At 54.2% G+C, this 23,387-nt stretch overlaps 2 protein-coding genes across 38 annotated transcripts in view; one reads left to right on the top strand and one right to left on the bottom strand.

Annotated features, from left to right (window-relative positions):
• The window catches only part of PISD (phosphatidylserine decarboxylase), a 44,885-nt gene extending 42,521 nt beyond the window's left edge, over positions 1-2,364 (top strand). For 9 of the 13 annotated variants that reach the window (XM_074003944.1, XM_005567540.5, XM_065522245.2 and 6 more), the window contains 2 exons: positions 176-336; positions 1,042-2,364. In XM_074003944.1, the coding sequence (XP_073860045.1) occupies positions 176-336; positions 1,042-1,266 (386 nt within the window). In that variant the 3' untranslated portion in view covers positions 1,267-2,364. Of the gene's footprint in view, positions 1-175; positions 337-772 lie in introns of all 13 variants that reach the window. The other 4 variants (XM_074003947.1, XM_065522247.2, XM_074003946.1 and 1 more) reach the window with 2 other exon arrangements.
• SFI1 (SFI1 centrin binding protein) overlaps positions 2,311-23,387 on the bottom strand; it is a 109,843-nt gene continuing 88,766 nt past the window's right edge. For 13 of the 25 annotated variants that reach the window (XM_065522239.2, XM_074003928.1, XM_074003927.1 and 10 more), the window contains 18 exons: positions 18,867-18,948; positions 18,380-18,558; positions 16,914-16,989; positions 16,339-16,434; positions 15,795-15,871; positions 14,338-14,440; positions 12,748-12,844; positions 9,516-9,676; positions 8,964-9,038; positions 7,635-7,709; positions 7,325-7,501; positions 7,000-7,253; positions 5,951-6,055; positions 5,567-5,798; positions 3,977-4,109; positions 3,776-3,854; positions 2,634-2,745; positions 2,311-2,546 (listed from right to left, as the gene is read on the bottom strand). In XM_065522239.2, coding sequence (XP_065378311.1) covers positions 2,442-2,546; positions 2,634-2,745; positions 3,776-3,854; positions 3,977-4,109; positions 5,567-5,798; positions 5,951-6,055; positions 7,000-7,253; positions 7,325-7,501; positions 7,635-7,709; positions 8,964-9,038; positions 9,516-9,676; positions 12,748-12,844; positions 14,338-14,440; positions 15,795-15,871; positions 16,339-16,434; positions 16,914-16,989; positions 18,380-18,558; positions 18,867-18,948 — 2,218 coding nt within the window. In that variant the 3' untranslated portion in view covers positions 2,311-2,441. Of the gene's footprint in view, positions 2,547-2,633; positions 2,831-3,775; positions 3,855-3,976; positions 4,110-5,566; positions 5,799-5,950; positions 6,056-6,999; positions 7,254-7,324; positions 7,502-7,634; positions 7,710-8,963; positions 9,039-9,515; positions 9,677-12,747; positions 12,845-14,337; positions 14,441-15,794; positions 15,872-16,080; positions 16,241-16,338; positions 16,435-16,524; positions 16,669-16,913; positions 16,990-18,379; positions 18,559-18,866; positions 18,949-19,238; positions 19,347-21,598; positions 21,829-23,387 lie in introns of those variants that run through there. The other 12 variants (XR_012418818.1, XR_012418817.1, XR_012418816.1 and 9 more) reach the window with 9 other exon arrangements.

The following is a 23,387-nucleotide window of genomic DNA, read 5'->3' on the forward strand; positions in this document are numbered from 1 at the left end:
GGAGCTGACTGCTTTATGCAGGCTGGTTGTGGGCAGGGGACCATGGGGCCCACTCGGCTCAGCATTTGGAAATGACATCAGGGCAACAGGCCATGAGTCCCTTTGGGTCTTGGCTGCCCTGGAGTGGACACACTGGGCTCTGGACAGGGAGTAGCAGCGTTCCCTGCCTCTGCAGGCTCCCTGATGTCAGTGAACCCTGGCATGGCTCGCTGGATCAAAGAGCTCTTCTGCCACAACGAGCGGGTAGTCCTGACGGGGGACTGGAAACATGGCTTCTTCTCACTGACGGCTGTGGGGGCCACCAACGTGGGCTCCATTCGCATCTACTTTGACCGGGTAAGCAGAGTGTAGGCCCTGCCAAAGCCCAAGGGCTGGACCTCTTGGGTCTACCTGCCTTGTCTGCTGTGCGGCGGATGGGTTGGGACTGAATTCTAGGGCGGCCAAATGTCTGGTCAGGCGTGGCTCTGCTTAACAGCTGTCCTGAGAATGGGCCGCTCCACCTGCCAGCCAGCTGAGGCTTCCCTCTCTTCTTGCACCATTGGCTGGAAGAGATAGAGGGAATTAACCTCCTTGCCTGGCACCTGGTTTCTGCTAGGAACCATGGTCAAAGGTGAGAGTGAGGAGGGAACAGAAAGGGAGCGTTGAGCTCGGGGTGGCTTATGTTGGTTACAGCATGTGAGGGGGTCAGCACTCGCAGGCCTGCTGCCCACCCTGTCCCAAGGGGCTGCCTTTTTGGGTGTCAGTTTGTGATCAGTGGCCTTGGCTCCCACAGGTGCCACTCTCCCAGCACCATGCATGGAAACCACTGGGTCCGATTGTTCCGTCTTTCCTGGGCCTAGTTCACAGCAGGCGTCAATGCTGTGTGTGAGATCTGGCTAGACTGGGCCCACCTGGCCCTGAGATGCCATCCCCACCTCCCTTTTGGAGCTGGGTTGGGTGGTGGTGGGGACAAGCAACAGAGGGAGTGGGTGGGACTCCAAACACATGTGGGGTGACACTGTGCACTTGGTGGCCCCACTGACTCCCAGCCTATCACCACAGGACCTGCACACAAACAGCCCGAGGCACAGCAAGGGCTCCTACAACGACTTCAGCTTCGTGACGCACACCAATAGAGAGGGCGTCCCCATGCGCAAGGGCGAGCACCTGGGCGAGTTCAACCTGGGCTCCACCATTGTTCTCATCTTTGAGGCCCCCAAGGACTTCAATTTCCAGCTGAAAACAGGACAGAAAATCCGCTTTGGGGAGGCCCTGGGCTCGCTCTAGAGCCTCTTTCCTGATTATGGCTGCTAAGGGATCTTTTCCAAACAGAGTGAGGGTCTTTTAGAGAGGGAGGCCCATGAGGCCATCCAGGTGAGGGCCTGCCTCAGAGTGGGTGAGAGTCTGACCAGGTAGGACTTGAATGACTCGGCTCCCACCTGTTCCGGAGGTGCAGACAAGAGGTGGTGAGAGCCCCTGTCATGCCCTCAACCTATCCTGTTCCTTCTCCCTACAAATAAAAAGTGCAGGCTGGAATGATCTGTCACATTTGGATCTTTTTAAACACTGTATAGACGGGAGATCCTGCATTCCCGACTGAACCTTCAGTTGGTCTCGATTGTCATTTTTTCTTGCTGCTCCTCCCCATCACCTGGGCTGTTTTCTGTTGGCCCCTTTTGTTTTTTGGCCTTAACCCTCCTGCTGCACAGGGTGAGGTGCCTCCTTGGCACAGACTGTGGATGCCTCCTCCCCCAGCAGAGCCACACAGCCTTCATGACAACTGCTTTCTGTTCCCAAATTCACCTCATCCTGCTCTTTAGAAAAAGCAGTCTTTTGTGCTTGTGGCTGAATGCATCACCCTGGACTCTGCCAGTGTCTTCTGAGGACACTGATTAATGATACAGAGCTCTGTAGGACTTGATGAGTGACCTTCTGGAGCTGGTCAGGTCCTCGTTGCAGCAGGCAAGACTAATCACTGAACCTGCCTCATGGCACCAGAATGAACAGGGCAGGCAGGTGGTAGGCCCAGCTGGGGACAGGGGAGAGTTCCTGTCCTCCCCATATCCCTACATGAAATGTGGGAAAGTTGCTGCTGTTGATTCAGGGTCTGTCTGGGAGGCAGAGGGCCCTTGGTGGATAGTCGGTTAGTGCCTGGAAAACCTGTCCCAGTTATCAGGAATGCGTGCCTGGGGAGCCCCCAATGGCGGGGACAGGGCCAGAGTTCATGTTGACCCTGGGGACGCTGTGAATTTCTCCTGCAGGAGAGCCATCATTGAACTTTTTCAACTGTATCAGTAGCACAGTATTTTTGTATGAGAAGTGGGAGACTTCTGAACAGTAATTCATTTAATGGCAAAACATTTTGAAATAAAAAAATAAAACTTATAACTTTGTGTTCTGTTCCTGGAGGTGGCCTGAGGCCTCCCCGACAGCCCAGCACCTGCATCCCTGGGGCAAACACGCTAGCGCAGGGCCTGCCGCAGGGCCTGGATGCGAGCAATGCAGGTGCCAATGGGCTGGCGCTGAGCCTGGAGCTCCTCTGCCAGCTGCTGGATCTGCAGTTCCACCTGGGGCCAGAGAGGGACAGCCAGGGCTGAGAGGGAACACAGCCCGGGGCGTCCCTACGGACACCTGGGGATGGCCTCGGGCCTCACCTCTTGCAGCTCTTTCTGCACCTGCTGCTCTACTTCCTGGTCCTCAGGTCCGGGCTCCTCTCTGCTCAGCTCCAGCCACCTGCGCAGGCTGCTCGCTTGCCGCTGACAGGACCTGAGGGGTGGAGATACCTGCTGCCTGCCAGGCTGGGTCCTTGGCAGAGCCCCATCCGGCTCAGAGAGCGGCACCTCAGCTAATTCTGATGCGGGCATCGGGTGCAGAGAGAAAGACGGTCTGGTAGGCCCCCTGACCTGAGCTGCAGGCCCCTGCTTGGGAGCCGAACACTTCTTTTTCCTCTCCCAGTCTCCTCCGCCCTCCCTAGCAGACAGCAACTCAGGTGGGCCTGGGCGAAAACACACTTCTTGTCTCTCTTCCCCTGTGCAGAGGCAAGGGTGAGGCGCCAGAGTCTGTTGCTGTCAAAGCTCTGAAGCTGCTGCATGATGATGGTCCCCAGACCACTGAGTGCAGTGGGTCTCGGGCCTGTCTCCTCTGCACTTTTTTTTTTTTCTGTGAGATGGAGTGTCACTCTGTCGCCCAGGCTGGAGTGCAATGGCGTGATCTCGGCTCACTGCAACCTCCGCCTCCCAGGTTGAAGCAATTCTTCTGCCTCAGCCTCCCAAGTAGCTGGGACTACATGCGTGCACCACCATGCCCAGCTAATTTTTGTATTTTAGTAGAGACAGGGTTTCTCCATATTGGCCAGGCTGGTCTTGAACTCCTGACCCCGTGATCCGCCCGCCTCAGCCTCTCAGAATGCTGGGAACAGGCGTGAACCACCACACCCAGCCCTTCTCTGCACCTTTAATATCAGTGTTATAATTAGTCACTGGGGACAGCATGGCCTCATCCAGTTTTTAGAGTTTTGCTCAACTTTATCATCCCCCCATAGGAAGCAGAGCCTCTGTCCATAGGTGAGGCTGACTGGGGCCTTCCTAAGCAGCACCAAGCCAGGTCAAGAGTCATGATGGAGATGGGGCCTTTCTGGACAGCACACACTGAGGGCTCCCCACACCCCTCCGTAGCTAGACCAAGACCACCCACAGGACCCTGGCAGCTGGCTCAGGGGAAATGGAACTGCCCGCCCACTTTTCCAAGCAACACCTGCTCCCGTAGCCAGGGCCGCAGGGCATTTCGCAGGGCTCACCAGAGGTTCTGCTTGGTGGTCTGGTAGTGCAGTAGTTGCTGATGGATCCCCTCAAGTTCAGCCTCAAGGTCCAGGCTGCCTATGGCGACAGAAGTAAGCTTGTTTCAGACCATTTTCCCCTCTGGGACCAGGGTAAATAGCAAGTCCCAGGTCCGGGAGTGGCCTGAGTGCTTTCTGCCCTGACAGGCCCCAGGTACACACCTGTAGCTGAAAGCCCAGGCCCAGCCCTGGTGGCTGAGAAGTCCCCAGGAAGGAGTCGATGGGGGTCAGGGACACTGGCCAGGGATGGGGGGACCTGGGGCTTATCCCTAGGAGTAGCCGGCTGTGCTGACGCCTGCAAAGGAAAGAAGGGTGGATGATCAGCAGGGAAGCCAGGAGGAAGCCGGGGAGGGGGACACCAAGTCCTTGTCACTGCCTGCCCTGCAGGGGTGGGGGAAGACCAGGCCCCCAGCTGCAGGAGCTGGGCTTCCCAGGCACTGGCCGTGCTAGCTCATCCAGTGTCGAGCCTGCCCCTGCACACAGGACCTGGTATTGTAGGAGAAAGTCCCACAAGCCACCAGGGAGCACCACGTGTCACCACAGTCTGCCTCGCGCCTCCACCACCTGAGCAGCTGTTCCTAGCCTTACCCAACTCCACCCCCGCCTTGCTCTGAGCTTATGACCTTGCTGAGCTTCGACGTCAGTGAGAAGTGGTGAGTGAGAGTCCAGCGCTCTACAGCCTCCTCCATGCCCTCCTCTCCTGGTGAGAGTGGATTTGTCCCTTCCATCACCCGACAGGGCTCAAAACCCTTCCAACCCCACACACCATTCCAGCCAGGGTAAGTGGCCCCACAAGGCCTAACTCACCACAGGAACTGGTTCCTTCCTGCCCCTTCATCCCCATTCAGGAACCAGCTGCTTTGGTGGCCTGAGAGCAGCTGTCACTCCATTACTGAGCTCTCACACCCTCTGGCCATCTCTGCCCAGGCTCCCCACTTGGAGGCTCATCCCCTCTCTCCTTCCCCTGTACTACTCCTAGAGGCCGCAGCGGCTCTGGGGTTACCTTCGGCCTGTGCCGAGGATTCTTCTCAATCTCTGGCCCTGACCTCTTCCTTGAAGGTCAGACTCAACGTTTGCTTTCTCTCAAGTTTGACATCAAGAACCTGGTTCAAAACACTCTTGACGCTTCAGCCCAAACCAGTCCCCACCCCCAGTTCCTTCTTCCAGTCTAAGAACTCTGTTCCCCAAGTTATTCAAGCCAGCAGCCCAAATCAGCCTGGATTCCTTCTTCCCCCTCACTCAGCAAATCCCTCAGAGCATATCCTGCCTCGTTGGCCGCCAAGAGAGTATCCGTCCCCTCTATGGCAACCGCTGAGCCCAGGCCACCAGTATTGCTTGTCTGGACCACAAGGTCATGGTGACCACAGCCTGCACAGAAACCTGCCATGGTGCTCCCTGCCAAAACCCTTCCCCGATTTCCTCCTCTTCTCAAATCCCAGGCTGCTTCTCACCGTGGCTGCAGGACCCTACGTGATCTGCAGCCACGTCACTGGCCTGCAGGCAGGGGCTTTTCTTTGCTTGTCTCTGACTAGAACATACGCTTCAGGATGGCAGGGCCCTTGGCTGGCTGTTCACTGCTGTGGCCCTTGGACCTGGTGTGTAGTGGCTACCTATGCTTGTCAAATGGATGAGTGGCCTCCCTGTGCCAAGGTTTTCCAGAAATGATGAGTACAGCTATGGTATGAGAAGGAGCACCAGAAGCCAGACCAAAGAGAGAGCCCCAGCGCCCAGGCCTGGTGGTGGAGGACGTACCCTGGCTGGTGCAGCTGCCCCGCAGGGCACGAAGGAGGAAGGAGGCAGCAGCAGCAGCTCCGGGCCTGTGCTTGCCGTCCGGATCTGCTTTGGGCCAGGGGCGCTTGACAGGGCCCCAGGCCCGGGGCTGTGTGGGACTTGTGCTGTCGGGGCCTCTGCCAGGAAGGGCCGCGTCAGGGAGGGGCCTGCTGGCTGAGCCATACCTAGGCCATGTTCCTTGGGCTTCTGAGGCCTGAGCACAGGGAAGGCAAGAGCCTGGTCAGGCCACAGGACCCTCCTCTGGGACCAAGGAACAAGAAGGAAAGGGCCACCCACCCCAGGACTGCCAAAACACAGGCCCCAGATGGAGGCGCCAGCTGCCTTTGGGGCCCCCTGACCACCTACCCCTGCCTGCCCATGGTGCCACACCCCAGGGACCTCTGGCTCTGCGCAGGCTCCAGCAGGAAGTGTGGGCGTCGCGGCTGCTTCCTCGCTGAGTGGGCAGTGTTGCTGGGAAGAAACATGGGGTCTGTTCCCCTGGGCTGACCAGGGGCTGCAGGGGGGTCTGAGATCTCTGTGGGATGGGGGTCGCTAGTCAGACCCCTCCAATTTTATAGGGAGACCGAAGGTCAGAGAAGGCGAGGCCAAGGTCAGCAAGTAAGCTGGGGTGGCCTGGGCCACAGAGCTCCCAGCAGTTCTGACAAAAGGTACCTGGCGCCAGGGGACTGCTTCACCCACATTGTTTCTTTTGACCGCAGAGCAACCCTGGTAATGCAGGTGTACAGGTCGCCAGGGTCCATGTCACAGGGGAGCAGCCTCTGAGATGTTCAGGCTCCCATCAAGGTCAGTCAGTGAGGGGCAGAGCAGCGACTGGGACCCAGGCCCCATGCACCCACCTGACAACTCCCCCAGGGCCCAAGGCTCTCGGGTAGTGCTGGCTGCTGTGGGAGCCACCAGCTTCATCAGCATAGGGCAGGGCAGGTTAGGGGTTGAGGAGACCACAGTCGGGGCGGGCAGAGGGATGGGTGCCAGCCCACACAAGAAAGAGGGGCTTCTGACAAAAAACCAGTGTCTTGGCTGTGAGGGAGCAGAAGCGAGGCCAGCAGGCACGGGCAGGGCTGAGCTTGTTCCCTTGTCAGCTATGGGTGTGACTCCGGAAGACTGTCAGCAGGACGGGCGAGAGGGGAGGAAGGGGTCGCAGAGGAAGGGACACCTATTTCCTGAACTTTGGCAGGCAAAGGAGAGAGGGTCTGGAAATCCCACGCCACTCTCTCTTGCCGGGGGAGGGATGGGGTCTGGCCGGAGAAGAGGCGATTCCCAGCAGCTCAGCTATGACAAGGCCGAGGCCAGCCCGTCCTGTCCCCCGTCAGGGCCCAGTTTTCCTCCCTGCTACGCCATCCAACCTTTTGCCCAGGGTGGAAGCGAGGAGGATGAGGTGAGGACGGGCTACTCACAGTTCCTGGGCGTGGGGCTCCTCAGCAGCCAGGCGGCCCAGAGCTCCCTGAAGCAGAGGAGCCTGTGGCCTCTTGGTCCCCACGGTGGCATCCCCAGCCCCAGCGGCAATGCAGTTGAGAAGGGGATCCTCAAACGTCACCTTCCTGCTGGGTGCGACGGCTGCCAGGGGCTGAGGTTTCCCACCCCGGCCCAGCACTTTCTGTTTCCAGAGCGTGGCACAGCGGCGGACGGCACGATGGAGACTGTGAGCCGCCTGCGACACAGCCTCTGGTCAGCTCATGCCACACCCTGCCTGCTCCCCAGAGGAAGGGGCCCTGGGCCTACCTGGACCTGCTGCTGGGCCTGCAGCTGCTGCCGGGAGGCCTTCATGCTGGCTGCAAAGCGCAGGAGCCGTGTGGCACCCTCCTGGAGGAGCTGCCCCTGGTAGGCCTGGAGCGCGCGCTGCAGCCGCGCCTTCTTCCTCCTCCTTTCCAGTACAAAGGCCAGCCACGTGGCCCACACCTCCAGGGAGGGCGGGAGGTGAGGCCCAGATCTCCCTGTTTAGGGGTCCCCCACAGACCAGGTGCCCTCCCTCCAAGGCAGGGATAAGGCCTGAGGGAGAAGCAGGGATGGTAGGATGCAGAAACACAATTACCTTTGCCTGCAGCGAAAAGGCCCAGAACCACAGGGCCCGCACTGTCGCCTGCTGCTCCTGCCTCCTGGCTGCCAGCTAGGGCCAGAAAGACCAGATCATTTCCCTGCTGCCCCTTCAGGGAGGCTGTGCTGATCAAGGGGCCCTGCCTGGATCGTCCCTCTGGGCTCCCTCTCTAGTTGAGGCTCCCACTTCCTCCACTAGGAAGGGCCAGCCCTGTGCCTGGCCATGAGGTGCTCAGTAGACGCTCCATCTGTGGCCTGAGGAAGGACCTTTAGGAAAGAAGGTGGCAAAGGGCTCCTGCAGGGGGATGTGTGGAGACACTGGCCTGGGGTCTGGGGAACGGTGAGAACACAACAGGACGGGAAGAGGGAGCTGGGGACGTGTGAGTGCTGCTCTGCGTGATCCCTCTTGGCTTTTTAGCAAGATCCCAGCAAGTCTTAAAACATATTTCATTTTAATTTTTAAAAAATTATGTTGATTTATTTTGAGATGGGATCTCACTCTTATCTAGGCTGGAGTGCAGTGGCATGATCACAGCTCACTGCAACCTTGACCTCCTGGGCTCAAGCGATCCTCCCACATCAGCCTCCCGAGTAGCTTGGACCACAGGTGTGCACTAACTACACCCAGCTAATTTTTCTGTTTTGTTTTTGTAGAGATGGGGTCTCACTATGTTGCCCAGGCTGGTCTTGAACTCCTAGGCTCAAGTAATCCTCCTGCCTCAGCCTCCCAAAATCCTGGGATTATAGGTGTAAGCCATCATGCCTGGCCCACTGATGTATTTTTTTTTTTTTTTTTTTTTGAGGTAGAGTCTCGCTCTGTCGTCCAGGCTGGAGTACAGCGGTGTGATCTTGGCTCACTGCAAGATCTGCCTCCCAGGTTCACGCCATTCTCCTGCCTCAGCCTCCCGAGTAGGCGCCTGCCACCATGGCTGGCTAATTTTTTTGTATTTTTAGTAGAAACAGGGTTTCACCGTGTTAGCCAGGATGGTCTCGATCTCCTGACCTTGTGATCCGCCCGCCTCGGCCTCCCAAAGTGCTGGGATTACAGGCGTGAGCCACCGCGCCCAGCCTCCACTGATGTATTTTTTAATACAACACTGTAGAAAGAGAAACCAGGCCTTGAAGTAACTGGTCTTACGCAGGCTACAGATGGAACAAAGCTGATGTGCTCGGAAATGACAGGAAGGTGGTAAAGGAGGTGGCCCTGGGGAGGGCAATAGTAAAAATACTGAACTAGAGGTGTAAGCCGAAGGTCACTCATTGCCCAGGCCTCACACGCCAGAGGACAGAGAAGGAAGTATGGAGGGGACATCTCCCGGGTTCCCACCTGTTGTCTCCACTGGCGGAAGCAGGTCCGGTTGAGTCTCTGTGCCAGCAGTTGGGTACTCTGCCTGTGCAGGAGCTAGGGGAGAGCAAGTGCACAGAGTGGGGTCCTGACCTAGCCTAGACAGCCTGCGGGGGGTCCTGATCTAACCCAGTCTCTGCCCAGCTGAATGTCCTCCCATTGCTAGGAGTCCTGGATGGTGCCAGGGGTCTCCTGCATAGGCAGGGAGAGGCAGGGGGGAGGCAGGGGGCACCTAGAGGACTCACTCCGTAGGTCCCCCAGCACTGATAAGCCGTGGGTCAGCATGAACCGGGTTTTTAGGCTGAGCTGTCTTCTCTGGGAGACACTGGATTCTGGGGCTGGCTACCCGCTAGGCTCCACCAAATGCCCAGAAAGGCTCCCGCAGCCTTGTCCTACAGGACCCCAAACCACCCACCACTCACACTGGCTGCATGGAGTGCTGTCAGGAGAGACCCTTCCTGAGATACGGTCTCCTGGCCTGGACACCCCTCGCCAAGCAGGTGGAACTTGGAGAGTTGCCACTGTCGGCCTCACCCTCTTCCTGACACATTCCAGATGGTGCATCTTCCACCGGGCCAGCCCCTCCAGCAGCAGCTGTCGGCGGTGGTGTTGGACTGCCCTCTCCAGCTGCAGTCTCTGCTGGGCTGACCTCCGGCTGCAGTCCCGCCAGCGCTGAAACCAGGTCCGCAGACAGCCTAGATCCAAGTCAGAGTTTGCTGTTTTGTGGGATTTCCACCAGTGACTACATAATGGTGAAGGTGCAGAGAGGAGAGATGGCTGTGCGGGGATAGAGTCCAGGTGTCCAGCCCACACGGTGCAACTACCACGTGTGGACCATGGCCCCTCTCTAGGGACAGCTCTGGCCACCTTTGCCAACAGTGAACCCCCCAGGGACTGGAACCAGATCTGTTTACCACTGTGCTCCCCAAGGGCCCTCCCAGAGCCACAAGCCTGTCCACAGCCTCCACAGGGGTGCCGGGGCCCCCGTAAGAGTCACGTGCAAAATGTGCTAGGCGCGCGGAGGAAGAGCCTCAGTCTGAGGGAGGAGGAGCCCCGACTTGAGCTGCAGCAGCTGGAGGAGAGGGCAGCCTGTTTGGCCAGGGTGGAAACCAAGGCCCAGTCAGAGCAGTCAGAGCAGCCCGAGCCGTGGCTGGGGAGGAGTGCGCTGGTCGCCAGGCCACGTCTTCTGGCCCCCCGGGTTCTGCAGGCACGAGCCACATCCTGCCTTTTGTTTTTGCGTCACAAGATTCTCCCTTGAGTGAATCTTTCTTGGGCCCTGAGGGAACTTTCTTTTTGAGACAACAGAACAGGGTTGAGAGCAGGGCACAGATGCCAAGATGAGGAGCCCTCCAGGCCCACCGGCGCAGGCAGAGAAGGCGGCAGATCACAAGCGGGAGGCACCCATGTTAGTGCTGCATGCTGACGTCTGGGCTCTGTTCTAAGTGTCTCTCTCTCTACCTGTCATCTCGGTTGATCTCCACAACAACCCCAAGAGGTAGGCACTGTTATCCCCATTTTACAGATGAAGACACTGAGACTCAGAGAGGGGCCCTGCTGGAGGCCACACGCAGAGCCAGGTTATGACCGCCAGCCTGCGCTTCTTCAGCACCCTGCATAATGGGTCTTGTGACATCCTCCCCCCAGTCCCTCCTCCAGCCCCACCCTTGGCCTGCCAAGGTGTGCCTGAGACACTGAGGCCTTAATATAAGCCAGGCAATTGTTCCTCAGGTGTTTACTGTGTACCTACTACATGTATACTCTCTTGCTGCCCAGTCTCCCAAATGTCTCACACCATCTGTAATGGACGTGGCAATCCAAACCTGCCACTGCCTCCTTCTAAGGAAAGTCCTTCAGAGAGCAGCGGCTTCGGGCAAAACTCAAACCCGTAGCCTGTAACTTCCCACCACGGCCAGGAGTGGGCACCTGACCCTTAAGGCAGCCGACCCAAACTGGCCAGAAGCCTCTGGAGCTTGAAGCTGCACGGTCAGGTGCCCAAAGGGTCAGGCGCAGAAGCTCCAGAGCCCAAGGACTGGCTTAAGCCCTCAGCTTCTTTCTTAGTGAACTAGAAACACGGTGCTGGTTTCTGAGCTGAGTTCCAGGACCCAGCAGCACATTCGTGGTGCAGTAATGCAGCCGTGTGGGATGGCTGAGCCCGGGATTTTGTCGCTAGGACTTGTTGAAACATGCTCATTAACACATGCTACAGTCAGAACCAAACCAAAGCTGGTGCAGTTTTGTCCTGGAGCAAACTCTTGTAAACCAACTCAACAACTTGGTCAATTTCTTTATGGGCCAATTTAAACAATTTCTAATTGTTTTCACTTTTGTTTGTATTTTCATTTATTCTAAAAATGAGCTGTCCCCTTCAGCGTGTCAGATTCTCCTGCTATGGGACCGCTGGCTGTGTTAGGAGACAGCTCCCCACGGGTCTGCCGTGTGTCTGTGCAACTTGCAAGCGGGGGCATGGACTCCTGTTCTAGACTCTTTCCAAAGATTTTTTAAAAGAGACTGGGTCTTGGCCAGGCATGGTGGCTCATGTCTGTAATCCCAGCACTTTGGGAGTCTGAGACGGATGGATCACGAGGTCAGGAGATCGAGACCATCCCAGCTAACACGATGAAACCCTGTCTCTACTAAGAATACAAAAAATTAGCCCAGTGTGGTGGCACGCGCCTGTAGTCCCAGCTACTCAGGAGGCTGAGGCAGGAGAATTGCTTGAACCCCAAGAGGTGGAGGTTGCAGTGAGCCAAGATCGTGCCACTGCACTCCAGCTTGGGCGACAGAGTGAGACTGTCTCAAAAAAAGAGAGAGACTGCGTCTCATTCTGTCACCCAAGCTGGAGTGCAGTGGTGTGATCATAGTTCAGTGCAGCCTCCAGCTCCTGGGCTCAAGTGATCCTCCCACCTCAGGCTCCCGAGTAGCTAGGACTACAGGTGTGTACCACTGTGCCCTGCAATCTTTCCAAAAATGTATATACAGCAGGCAGTGGGACTTCCTGAGATCGAATGAGAATGTCTCTGGCCCCTAAACATTCAAGGGCCCAGCTACACAAGGAAGCAGGACGCTAACACAGTGGAGGCTGACCTGACAAGCGGCAAGGACCTTCCTGTCAAAACAACCCCCCCAACCACCCCAAACTCCTCCATTCCAGCTTCTTTTATTTCTCTGTAGATCTCAAGCGCCAGCCTTTCATTTTAACATAAACTGGTTGGCAATCAGTTGGTAATACATTTCTAAGATATACTGGACTGAACAGTACCCACTCCACACCTGCTGTATTCATGCCCTTCCTGGAACCTCACAATGTGACTTTATCTGGCACTAGGCTGGCTGCAGATGTAATTGGCAAGGATGGCGTCACACTCAAGTAGGCTGGGTCCTTCATCTGATATGACCAGAGTCCTTCTAAGGGACCCAGACACAGGAAGGGAGAGGCATGTCAAGATGGGGCAAAGACTGGAGCAATGGGTCTGCACGTCCAGGAGAGCCATGACAAGCAAGAAAGAAGCTGGGAGAGGCAAGGAAGGACTAGAGCCTGCGGAGGAGCACGGCCCTGCCACACCTTGATCTCTAACTGCCAGCCTCCAGAACTGAGAGAGTAATTTTGTGTTGTTTGAAGACTCCCAGTCTGTGGTACTTTGTCATGGCAACCACTGGCAACTGGCATGTATGAGGAGGAGACAGACTTATGGGGGCCACAGGGACCTCCACAACAGTGGTGTCGTCACATTCCTCAACACGACTTGCTTCTGGGGGCCCCACTTACCCCTGTCCAGCACCTTCCGGGCCTCCCAGATGGCAGAGTCCTCCTGCTGTCGGTAATATATCTGCACTGACACAGCTTCCCGCCACTGGACCAGGACCTATGGGCAGGCAAGGAGCACAGCAAGTCACTACGCCTCCTGGCTTCCGGGGCCACCCCAGGTCTGTGATGGTGGCTCCTGGAGAGGCAAGGCCAAGCTGTTGCCATTTGCTTCTCACACACGCTCCAGGAAGTAACTGCCATGCACACAGACCGCTGAGCAATAGGACGGGGCCCCAGCCCCTCACGGGAAGCCCAGCATCTCGGCTGCTGGGACTCTTCTACCAGGATTTTCATATCATACCCTGCCATCAAGTAGTGAAGTCATTACATACATGGGTCTTCATTCTATTTTATTTATTTATATAATTTCTTTTTGAGACATAGTCTCGCTCTGTCACCTGGGCTGGAGTGCAGTGACGTGATCTTGGTTCACTGCAACCTCCGCCTCCCAGGTTCTAGCGATTCTCCTGCCTCAGCCTTGCCTCAGCCTTCCGAGTAGCTGGGATTACAGGCATGTGCCACCACGCGCGGCTAATTTCTGTATTTTTAGTAGAGACAGGGTTTCTCCATGTTGGCCAGGTTGGTCTCAAACTCCTGACCCCAAGTGATCCACTCGACTCAGTCTCCTCAAGTGCTGGGATTACAGGCGTGTAATTACAGGCGCCCGGCCTCTATTACTGTTTAGTAAATGGAACACACATACATTGTATACATTCTTCTGTATGAGTGATGCCTATAAAATCACAATCACAAAACACTTGCCCAGGGGATGCCTGGTGCCTGCTCCGCAAGCGTCATGAACTCCATTCCCACCAAAAAGGCCTCCTCTTCAAGCTCTGGAGCCAAGCAAAGACTCCTGTGATCCTCTTCCGGGGGAAGGGAGGCACAGGCTAGCTCCGGAGTTTTTCTTCTTCTTCTTCTTTTTTTTTTTTTGAGACAATCTTGCTCTGTTGTCCAGGCTGGAGTGCAGTGGTGCAATCTTGGCTCACTGCACCTCCTGGATTCAAAGTGCCTGTAATCCCAGCGCTTTGGGAGGCTGAGGCAGGTGGATCACCTGAGGTCAGCAGTTCAAGACCAGCCTAGCCAACATGGTGAAACCCCACCTCTATTAAAAACACAAAAATTAGGCGGGCATGGTGGCACACGCCTGTAGTCCCAGCTACTCGGGAGGCTGAGGCAGGAGAAATCTCTTGAACCTGAGGGATTGGAGGTTGCAGTGAGCTGAGATGACACCACTGCACTCTAGCCTGGGTGACAGAGTGAGACTCTGTCTCAAAAAAAAAAAAGAAAGAAAAGAAAATACTGGTTCTGATAAGAACTAGTTCACTTATGATGTGTTATGTTTCTATTTTAATGCATATTAGTTTGTAATTCAGTAAAAAACTAAACATGTGCCCACATGGGTGTTTGTGTGTGTGCTGGAGGAAAGTTACCCATTTCTAGGTTCCTTATTCAGTTCAAATCTCTGGCACCACCCCCTACATCCCACGCCCTCACCAGAACACAGTCCCCAACTCTCCTGGGTGACCAGCTTGCCTCCTTATACCTCACCTTGGAACATATGGTCCTTCTGTAATGAGCACTTGCTTGAAAGGTTTTTTTGGCTTCATCCACTCGGGCCATGGTGTTCTCTTTCCAGCGACGCAATGCCCCTCTGCAGGTGCATGGGTGCAGGGAGGGCAGATGACACCAGGATGGAGAGAGAAGGGAGGCTTCTGTGAATCATTCCTACTTCTTCCCCTACTCCCGAGTCAGGGACTCTACATCTGAGAATGTCTGTTTCACCAACACCCATGTTTACGTGCACGTCTATGTCCAACAAATGGCTACTGAGCAGCTGCTCTGGACTGGGCACCAAGAATGCATGAGGGACCCAGCACTGCTGGAGACCCAACTCCAGGTGCTACGAGGATAACAGGGCATAACCAGACAGTGGCAACACAGGTGACTCACACTGTGATGAGAGCAGTGTGGGGAGACGGAACCCGGAAGGCTGCCTGTGCCGCAGCCTGCTGCTGAGTTAGCTCAGGGAGTTCTCGCTTATTCCGCCCTGTCTCAAGAGCGGGATGGGCGCTCTATGGGACCCCGTATGAGGGATGGAGGCGTTTATTTTATTTACTTTTTAGAGGCAGGGTCTCACTCCATCGCCCAGACTGGAGTGCAGTGGCATGATCACGGCTCACTGCGGCCTTGACCTTCAGGGCTCAAGTGACCCTCCCACCTAAGCCTCCCAAGTCACTGAACCACAGGCATACATCACCATGCCTAGCTAATCTTTTTACATTCAGTAGAGACAAGGTCTCGCTGTGTTGCCCAGGCTGGTCTGCAACTCCTGGTCTCAAACAGCCTCCTAAAGTGCTGGGATTACAGGCATGAGCCACTGTGCCCAGCTAAGGATGGAGGCGTTGAAAGTCCATGAGACCCACTGCCCACAGGCCACCAGGAATATCATGTGCTGAACAAATACAAAGGCAGGAAATGAAAGAGGGGCATGTGGGAGGACTGCTGGGAAGGAGGGAGGTTAGAGTTTGGCTTAGAAAGAGCGGTAGAAGCTGCAGAAGCGCCCTCCACAGGGGTGAGTGGTGCAGATGGTCTGACAGGGCCCAGAGGTGACTCTGGAGAGTCAGTGACAGGCCTGCAGAGCAAGCTGGAAGGGCACTGCCTGGAAACTGACAGGAAAGGGAGCCGCTGCAGCCTCTGGAGTGGAAGAGACGACGAGGTGCCTTGCAAAGCTGCATCTTGCAGTGTGAAGTAGGGAGGAAACAAGTGGCCTTTAAGGCATGCAGGTGACAGGTGCTTTCCAAGGTCCCGCCCCGCACACAGCAGGGGCTTAAGACAAATGAAGGCGAACCCGTGAGTGAAGTGGAAAAGCCAAGACCATGGTATTAGCTACTAGGAACCTGGGATCATCCCCCACCTGGCCCTCGGCAGGACTCCCTAAAAGGCTGGGGTTTGGAGTGCGTTCCTCGTTCCCCAGTCAGAGCCTGGGAGGCGCCCGGGAGACTCACCGCAGCAGCTGCCTGTTGTGCTGGCTCTCCCTGGCTGCCACCTCCTGGAGGATGCTCCGTACCCTGCCCTGGTAAGTCTGTAGGGGACAAGGAGGACCGAGGCTGCCCTTGGGCCCACACTTCTCCCTGTTTAGGCAGGTCTCGGAGGTGCATCTACCACAAGGCTGCCATGCCCAGAGCACTCAAAAACGGCAGGGAGAGGCCTACAGCCCCTGGTCCCAGGGCCAGCAGACCCTCCCAGACGACAGGGAGAAAGTGTCTCACAGGCCCTCACCTGCTAAGTCAAACCATGGGCCTCCAGGGCCAGGAGCTGCTCTCACTACAAGGCTGGTACCCTCCGACAGCACCTGGTTCCACTTGGCCAAGCAAGAATCAAAGAACCCTGTGGCCTAAGGCCCGCTGTCTGGGGCACTTGCTTGGTTTGAGGTGTGTCACATTACTCTGTTCTGGGAGGGACAGGAAGAACAAAGAAGGGAAACAAAGTCTCCAGAAACCTCCCCGGGCCCCAGAGCACGGAGATGAGGAGGGAAGCAGCAGCTCCTACCACCCACGCCTGCAGCGCCCTGAGCCGCGCTCTCTGCTGCTGGTGCCGATCTGCTCGCATCAGCTTCCGCCGCTCCGCCCCCCGCACGGCCAGGCACTGCAGACAGAGGAGACAGTGGCCACCGTGGGCTGGGGTCTGAGGTGGGGGTGGCTTCCTGCTTTGCCTCCATTTTATACGTCATCTGTGTGAGTGTAAATGACTTCACCTCTCTGGCCCCATCGATAAATATGCGCTTCCTAGGGGTTCTGTGATGACTGGATGAGGCAAGTGCTTGATTTGCAGTAAATGCTCAATTGTGAGTTTAAACGTTTTTTACACTCACTAGGACTCCTGTAAATGGTTAGATCAGGCATTTTAGATGCAGTAAGTTCAAATAAGAACAGCCTAGTATCTGAAAGAACACAAAATTTTCAGCCAATCATCTCATAAAACTGAGTTAACACTTTATGTGCTGCCTACTCTCTTCCTTCGGCTCAGAGGCAGGTGGTGTGGTCCATACGTCGCCTGAGTCCCGCTGACACACAGCCCACCTGTCCAAAAGTCATACACGGGTGGCACTCGCCACAAAGCCTTACCTCCCTCCACTGGCTCCAGGCCCGGCGCAGGAGCTGGGCCACGTGGAATTCTGCTGCCCGCACCCTGCCCGTCCTCCTGTGGGGAGATGGCAGAGCTCAGTGCTGCAGCCCCCACCCAGCAAGGGCACCCTCTACGGGCTCCCCCTCACAGTCCATGGCCCTACCTGGTTAAGTTTTGGGGGGAGCAGAGACCCTCTCTGAAGAGCTGCCAAAGAACTTGCACTCTCAGAAGAAAGCACCTATGATCACATGTTGGCCTACTTCCCAGGGCTTCAAGTGCCACTGAAGCTCACATGTGCAGGTGTGAAGCCCCCGACCGAGAAAGTGGTTAAACATGGTCAGAGTTTGACAGGGAGTGAGATCCTCAGAACACACAGTGGATACTGAAAGGCCCCAAAGCAGGACAGCCTCTGCAGCGGACACATGGGCTACCTACCCTCCTCTCTCTAACTACATGGTGTGGTTAAAAACTGCCACAGCCCACCCACTGGCCACAGCTGCTGGTCCCTATCCCTTATCTGCAGCAGTCAGCTGTCACAGCATGGGCCCATCAGTGTATTCCCTGCTATGGCCACTTTTGTTTGTTTGAGGCAGAGTCTCGCTCTGTTGCCCAGGCTGGAGTGTAGCGGTGCCATCTCGGTTAACTGCCACCTTCGTCTGCTGGGTTCATGCAATTTTCATGCTTCACTCTCCTGAGTAACTGGGATTCCAGGCTTGTGCCACCACGCCTGGCTAATTTTTGTATTTTTAGTAGAGATGGGGTTTTGCCATGTTGGCCAGGCTGGTCTTGAACTCATTAGCTCAAGTGATCCACCTGCCTCGGCCTCCTAACCTGGCTATGGTCACTTCGAATGGGCCCCAAGTGTAAGCAGGATGTGGCCAATGAGCAGGACCTCCCCAATCCACTGAGAACTTCTATGCCCAGCCAAATTCCTGAGGCTGTGAGTTCCATGAGGTACCCCAAGGTCCTGCTGTTACAATCCTTTTTTTTTTTTTGAGACGGAGTTTCACTCTTGTTGCCCAGGCTAGAGTACAATGGTGCGATCTTGGCTCATCATAACCTCCACCTCCCAGGTTCAAGCGATTCTCCTACCTCAGCTTCCCGAGTAGCTGGGACTACAGGCATGGAGCACCACGCCTGGCTAATTTTGTATTTTTAGTAGAGACAGGGTTTTTCCATGTTGGTCAGGCGGGTCTTGAACTCCTGACCTCTGGTGATCTGCCCACCTCAGCCTCCTGAAGTGCTGGGATTACAGGCGTGAGCCACTGTGCCCGGCCAACCTAGTTTTAGTTTAACTAGTCTAACTAGTTTTAGTTAGACTCTTTTAGGTTGAACTTCCAGAACTTACAACCAGAGTCTGGGGTAAAGCAATCCTCCAGACAGGCACTTGGAGCTGCTGGTGCTGCTAGTACAATCAAAGCTGGCCTGGGACAGAAAGGCTTTTAAGGCAGAACTGGCCACTCACTCTGCTCGGAGCCCTTGGGCACTTTCCCTCCAGAGGCAGAAAGCTTTCTTGAGCCGCCCATGGCGGTGGTGAGCACAGGCCACTGTTTGCCACTCCTGCTCCTGGTGACGTGCTGCTGCCTGCTGGTGCCATGTGAACCAAGACCTATGCAGAAGCTGTCGCTCTGAGTGGAGGATGGCCTGAGGCAGGACAGAAAGGAGAGAACAGAATAAGTAGGAGAGAGGCACAGAAGCCAGGAAAGAATTTACAGGCCACAAATAATGACTAAGGCAAAAGGAATGGGCGTCAGAATGTGGTACAGCCCAGAAGCTGTCTGTAGGCTCCACTGAGAAAGGACAGATGCCCCAGAGCCTGCCCTGCCTCAAGAGTCACAGGCAGGAGCCCTCCAGTGAGGTCCGAGCAACTTCCTGAGGAGGGGAGGCCATGAGTGCAATGGCTTGAATCAGATCCTGCCCATCCACACATCTCCTCAGGGGCAACCACTTACCATTCTCTCTGCCAGGCGGTTTTCTTGATGCTGAAACGTCTTCTGCCTCCAGATAGAAAATACTTGCTTCTCTAATGTCTCCCTAAAAAACAAGGAAGAATGTAAAGCACTTAACAAAACCAAAAATTAACCCAAACAGAACTAGAAGTTCCAAATAATTGGATTTTTCCTTTTATACCATGCTATGGTATAAGAGGTGAGTTAAGTGGCTGGGCACAGTGGCCCATGTCTGTAATCCTAATACTTTGGGAGGCCAAGGCAGGAGGATTGCTGGAGGCCAAGACCAGCCTGGGCAACATAGCAAGACTCCATCTCTACAAAAAAATTTAAAAATTGCTGGGTGTGATAGTGTGTGCCTGTAGTCCCAACTACCTGGGAGGCTGAGGTGGGAGGATCGCCTGAGCCCAAGAGTTTGAGGCTGTGGTGAACTATGATCATGCCACTCCACTCCAGCCTGGGCAACAGAGTGAGACCCTGTCTCTGAAAAAAAGAAGAGAGGTGAATAAGCTTAGATGAGGGAGAAAGCAACACAAAGAGAAAGGGAAGGAAAGCAGATAGCCAAAAAACCGCAAACTTTTAAAAAGGCCAACATTTTCCAAGTTATTTCTGGTATCAGCCAAGCCTTCACCCCGTACGAAAAAGAGTCCGACCCTGAGACCCAGGTGTTCATTAATTCTATACTGACTTAACAACACTGATAAAGGATTGTTCGTGGAGCCCTTTCCAGTGCACACTGGCCAATCCTTCGGGGACCTGTTGAAAAACAAGGGGCAGACCCCTAAGGCTGACTGAGCAAGTCTGAGGGGGATCCCAGGAAATTGTATTTTAAATAAGTGTTCCAGGTGAATTAGGAAAGTAGAAATGTTTGGGAACAGCCAGGCGCGGTAGCTCAAGCCTGTAATCCCGGCACTTTGGGAGGCCGAGACGGGCGGATCACGAGGTCAGGAGATCGAGACCATCCTGGCTAACACGGTGAAACCCCATCTCTACTAAAATATACAAAAAACTAGCCAGGCGAGGTGGCGGGCGCCTGTAGTCCCAGCTACTCGGGAGGCTGAGGCAGGAGAATGGCGTGAACCTGGGAGGCGGAGCTTGCAGTGAGCTAAGATCCGGCCACTGCACTCCAGCCTGGGCGACAGAGTGAGACTCTGTCTCAAAAAAAAAAAAAAAAAAGAAAGGTTTGGGAACCACTGTTTTGTCATCTCTGCCTAGGCCTACCAGATCACCATTAACAACATCAAATCCTGCAACAGCAGTGCTGGGACAACTGATCAACAGCCACTAGGGGCGCCATGCTGGTGGAGCCATCGGATCCGTGTTCAGCACTGCGGGATCTCGCTCCCCTGATATTTAACACACAAGACACATCACTTAAAGCAAAGATTCCACTTCCAGGCAGAACACAGTCACTGGTCTTGGACCTACCCTCTGGCCATATATGACAAAACTAGGCAAAACATACGTGGCAATTGTCTTCAGGCGCTGGACAGTAAGTGTAGATTTTGATGCTGAAAAGACAGGACACAGGCGAGGTGAGCCCCGAGGCCACCCAGACTTTCTGCCTGGGGGCACCTTCTAAACAGTGAGAGGAAGGGAGGCTAAGCAGAGCCTCCCTCAGCCTCAGTGAGCTGAGGAGGCAAAGACTGGAGTTAATGACTGCCAGAGGGGCTGGAATGTGGGGGCAGGGTACTAGAAAGGAGACAGCTGAACAGAGGGAAGTACCCAAAATTCTACTGAGGTTGTCCCAGGTCCTCAGATGAGGGCCACACACGCAGACTCCTGGAGGCCTAGCAGAGAGTGACTGCGCAGGGCCAAGAGGAGAACAGAGACAGGAGAAGCTGGACAGGGTTGTAGGATGGAGCTCTGGCCCAGCCAGACTTGAGAGACCAGACACAGAAGCTGAGATCGTTCGACCCCAGTTGACCTTAGTATAAAAACACTAAAAGATCATCTTTAGGCTGAAGGGAAATGATACAGATGAACATTCAAATGTACAGGAAGACACAAGGAACACTGGAAAGGGAAAATATGTGGGTAAATGTAAAAGGCTGCATTTTTTCCTTCTCGATTTATAAAAAGACTACTGATTATTTAAAGCAAAAATAGTAACATTGTAGGCTGTGTGCATGGTGGCTCATGCCTGTAATCCTAACACTTCAGGAGGCTGAGGCAGGAGGACTGCTTGAACTCAGGAGTTCAAAACCAGCCTGGGCAACATAGTGAGACCTCGTCTCTACAATCAATCATTAGACATAAAATATATGACAAAAAGTGCCACTGGTTGGGGGTGGTGGCTCACTTCTGTAATCCCAGCACTTTGAAAGGCTGAGACCATCCTGGCTAATACGGTGAAACCCTGCGTCTACTAAAAATACAAAAAATTAGCCGGGCATGGTGGCTCATGTCTGTAATCCCAGCACCCTGGGAGGCCAAAGAGGGTGGATTACCTGAGGTCAGGAGTTCAACACTAGCCTGGCCAACATGGTGAAACCCCGTCTCTACTAAAAATTAGCCAGGCGTGGTGGCGGGCGCCTGTAGTCCCAGCTACTCAAGAGGCTGGGGCACAAGAACCGCTTGAACCTGGGAGGCAGAGGTTGCAGCGAGCTGAGATCGCGCCATTGCACTCCAGCCTGGGCAACAAGAACGATACTCCATCTGAAAACAAAACAAAACAAAACAGAAAAAAACATGCAAAACCAACAGATGATGACTGAAATCAGAACACTGGTTACCTATGCAGGGTAGAGACTGACTGGAGGGATGTGAAAGAACTTTCTGGGGTAACACAAATGTTCTATATCTTGACTGGAGTATTGATTATATAGGTGTATAAATTATGGAAACTCGGCCAGGCATGGTGGCTCATGCCTGTAATCCCATCTCTTTCGGAGGCCAAGGCGGGCGGATCACGAGGTCAGGAGATTGAGACCATCCTGGCTAACACGGTGAAACTCCGTCTCTACTAAAAAAAAAAAATACAAAAAATTAGCCCAGGCGTGGTGGTGGGCGCCTATAGTCCCAGCTACTCGGGAGGCTGAGGCTGGAGAATGGCGTGAACCCAGAAGGTGGAGCTTGCAGTGAGCCGAGATCACACCGCTGTACTCCAGCCTGGGTGACAGAGCGAGACTCTGCCTCAAAAAAAAAAAAAAAAAAAATACATCAATGGGCCAGGCATGATAGCTCACGCCTATATTCCCAGGATTTTGGGAGGCTGAGGCAGGAGGATTACGCACCACTGCACTCCAGCCTGGGCGACAGAGTGAGAAACTAAAAATAAAAAAATAAAAAAATTATGAAAACTCATCAAATTTTATTTAAAATCTGTGCTTTTCACTGTATATACATTTTATCTCAAAATAAAAGACAAACCAGTTTTGTCTCATTCTCAGTATCTTTCACTGGAGGATTATAAGTTTTATATAGCTTTAAAATATATAGTTTTTAAATTTACATATAAATTTTATAAATAAAAATTATTTTTAGCCATAAGTCATGAGATTCCATCATAAAATCTGCCTATGTTCCGAAAACATTAAAAAATACCCTAAGAATATCAAAGATACATATTTATTTGGAACTTTAATTTGCTAAACTCCAAACCAATCCTCTGAACACGTACTTACCATGAGTGTCACAAATTAAACCAACTCCAGGGGCCAGGGGGATAGTTCATATTTTTGTGCCAGGCCCTTGGCTTGTATTTTACGTGTATTATCCCATTTCATTTTCATGACAACCATATGAGATAGAGACTATGGCCACATCATCTCAATGTTACATTCGAGGACACTGAAGCTCAGAGACAGACTGGCTTGTCCAGGGTCACAGAGCTGGCAAGTAACAGAGCACAGGTCGGAACTCAGGCTTGCCCAGCTTCTAAGCCCGACTCTCAGTCACTCTGCTCATGAACAAGGAAAACAGGAATCTGAAAAACCAAGTTTCGTAAAAAGGTCCAACCAAGCCAAAACAGGTAAAAATCCAGATCCGGCCTACCCCATTCTGCAAGCCTCCTGGCTATACCCTGTCTCCACGTCACCCTCCGCCCTTTTTCTCCAGAGTGATAGCTCTAAAACCACCCAAAACTGCTCCCTAGCAAACATCCCTTAAAAGCTCCTCTTGGCTATTTTGAAGGTACTTTTAATTTTTGGTTCTCACAGCATACAAAATACAAAAAAAGAAGAGAACCAAGCATGGCTACTTGTTAGTAAAAAAACAAAGGGGTACTGTGTGTGTGTGTTTTAAGTACTGAAGCCATTTTTTTTTTTTTGAGATGGAATCTTGCTCTGTTGCCCAGGCTGGAGTGCCGTGGTGCGATCTTGGTTCACTGCAACCTCCATCTCCTAGGTTCAAGCGAGTCTCCTGCCTCAGCCTCCCGAGTAGCTGGGATGTGTGCCACCAAGTCTGGCCAATTTTTGTATTTTTAGTAGAGATGGGGTTTTGCCATGTTGGTCAGACTGGTCTCGAACTTCTGACCTCAGGTGATTTGCCTGCCTCAGCTTCCCAAACTACTGGGATTACAGG

Source organism: Macaca fascicularis, chromosome 10 (genome assembly GCF_037993035.2).
Source record: "Macaca fascicularis isolate 582-1 chromosome 10, T2T-MFA8v1.1".
Lineage (NCBI taxonomy): Eukaryota > Metazoa > Chordata > Mammalia > Primates > Cercopithecidae > Macaca > Macaca fascicularis.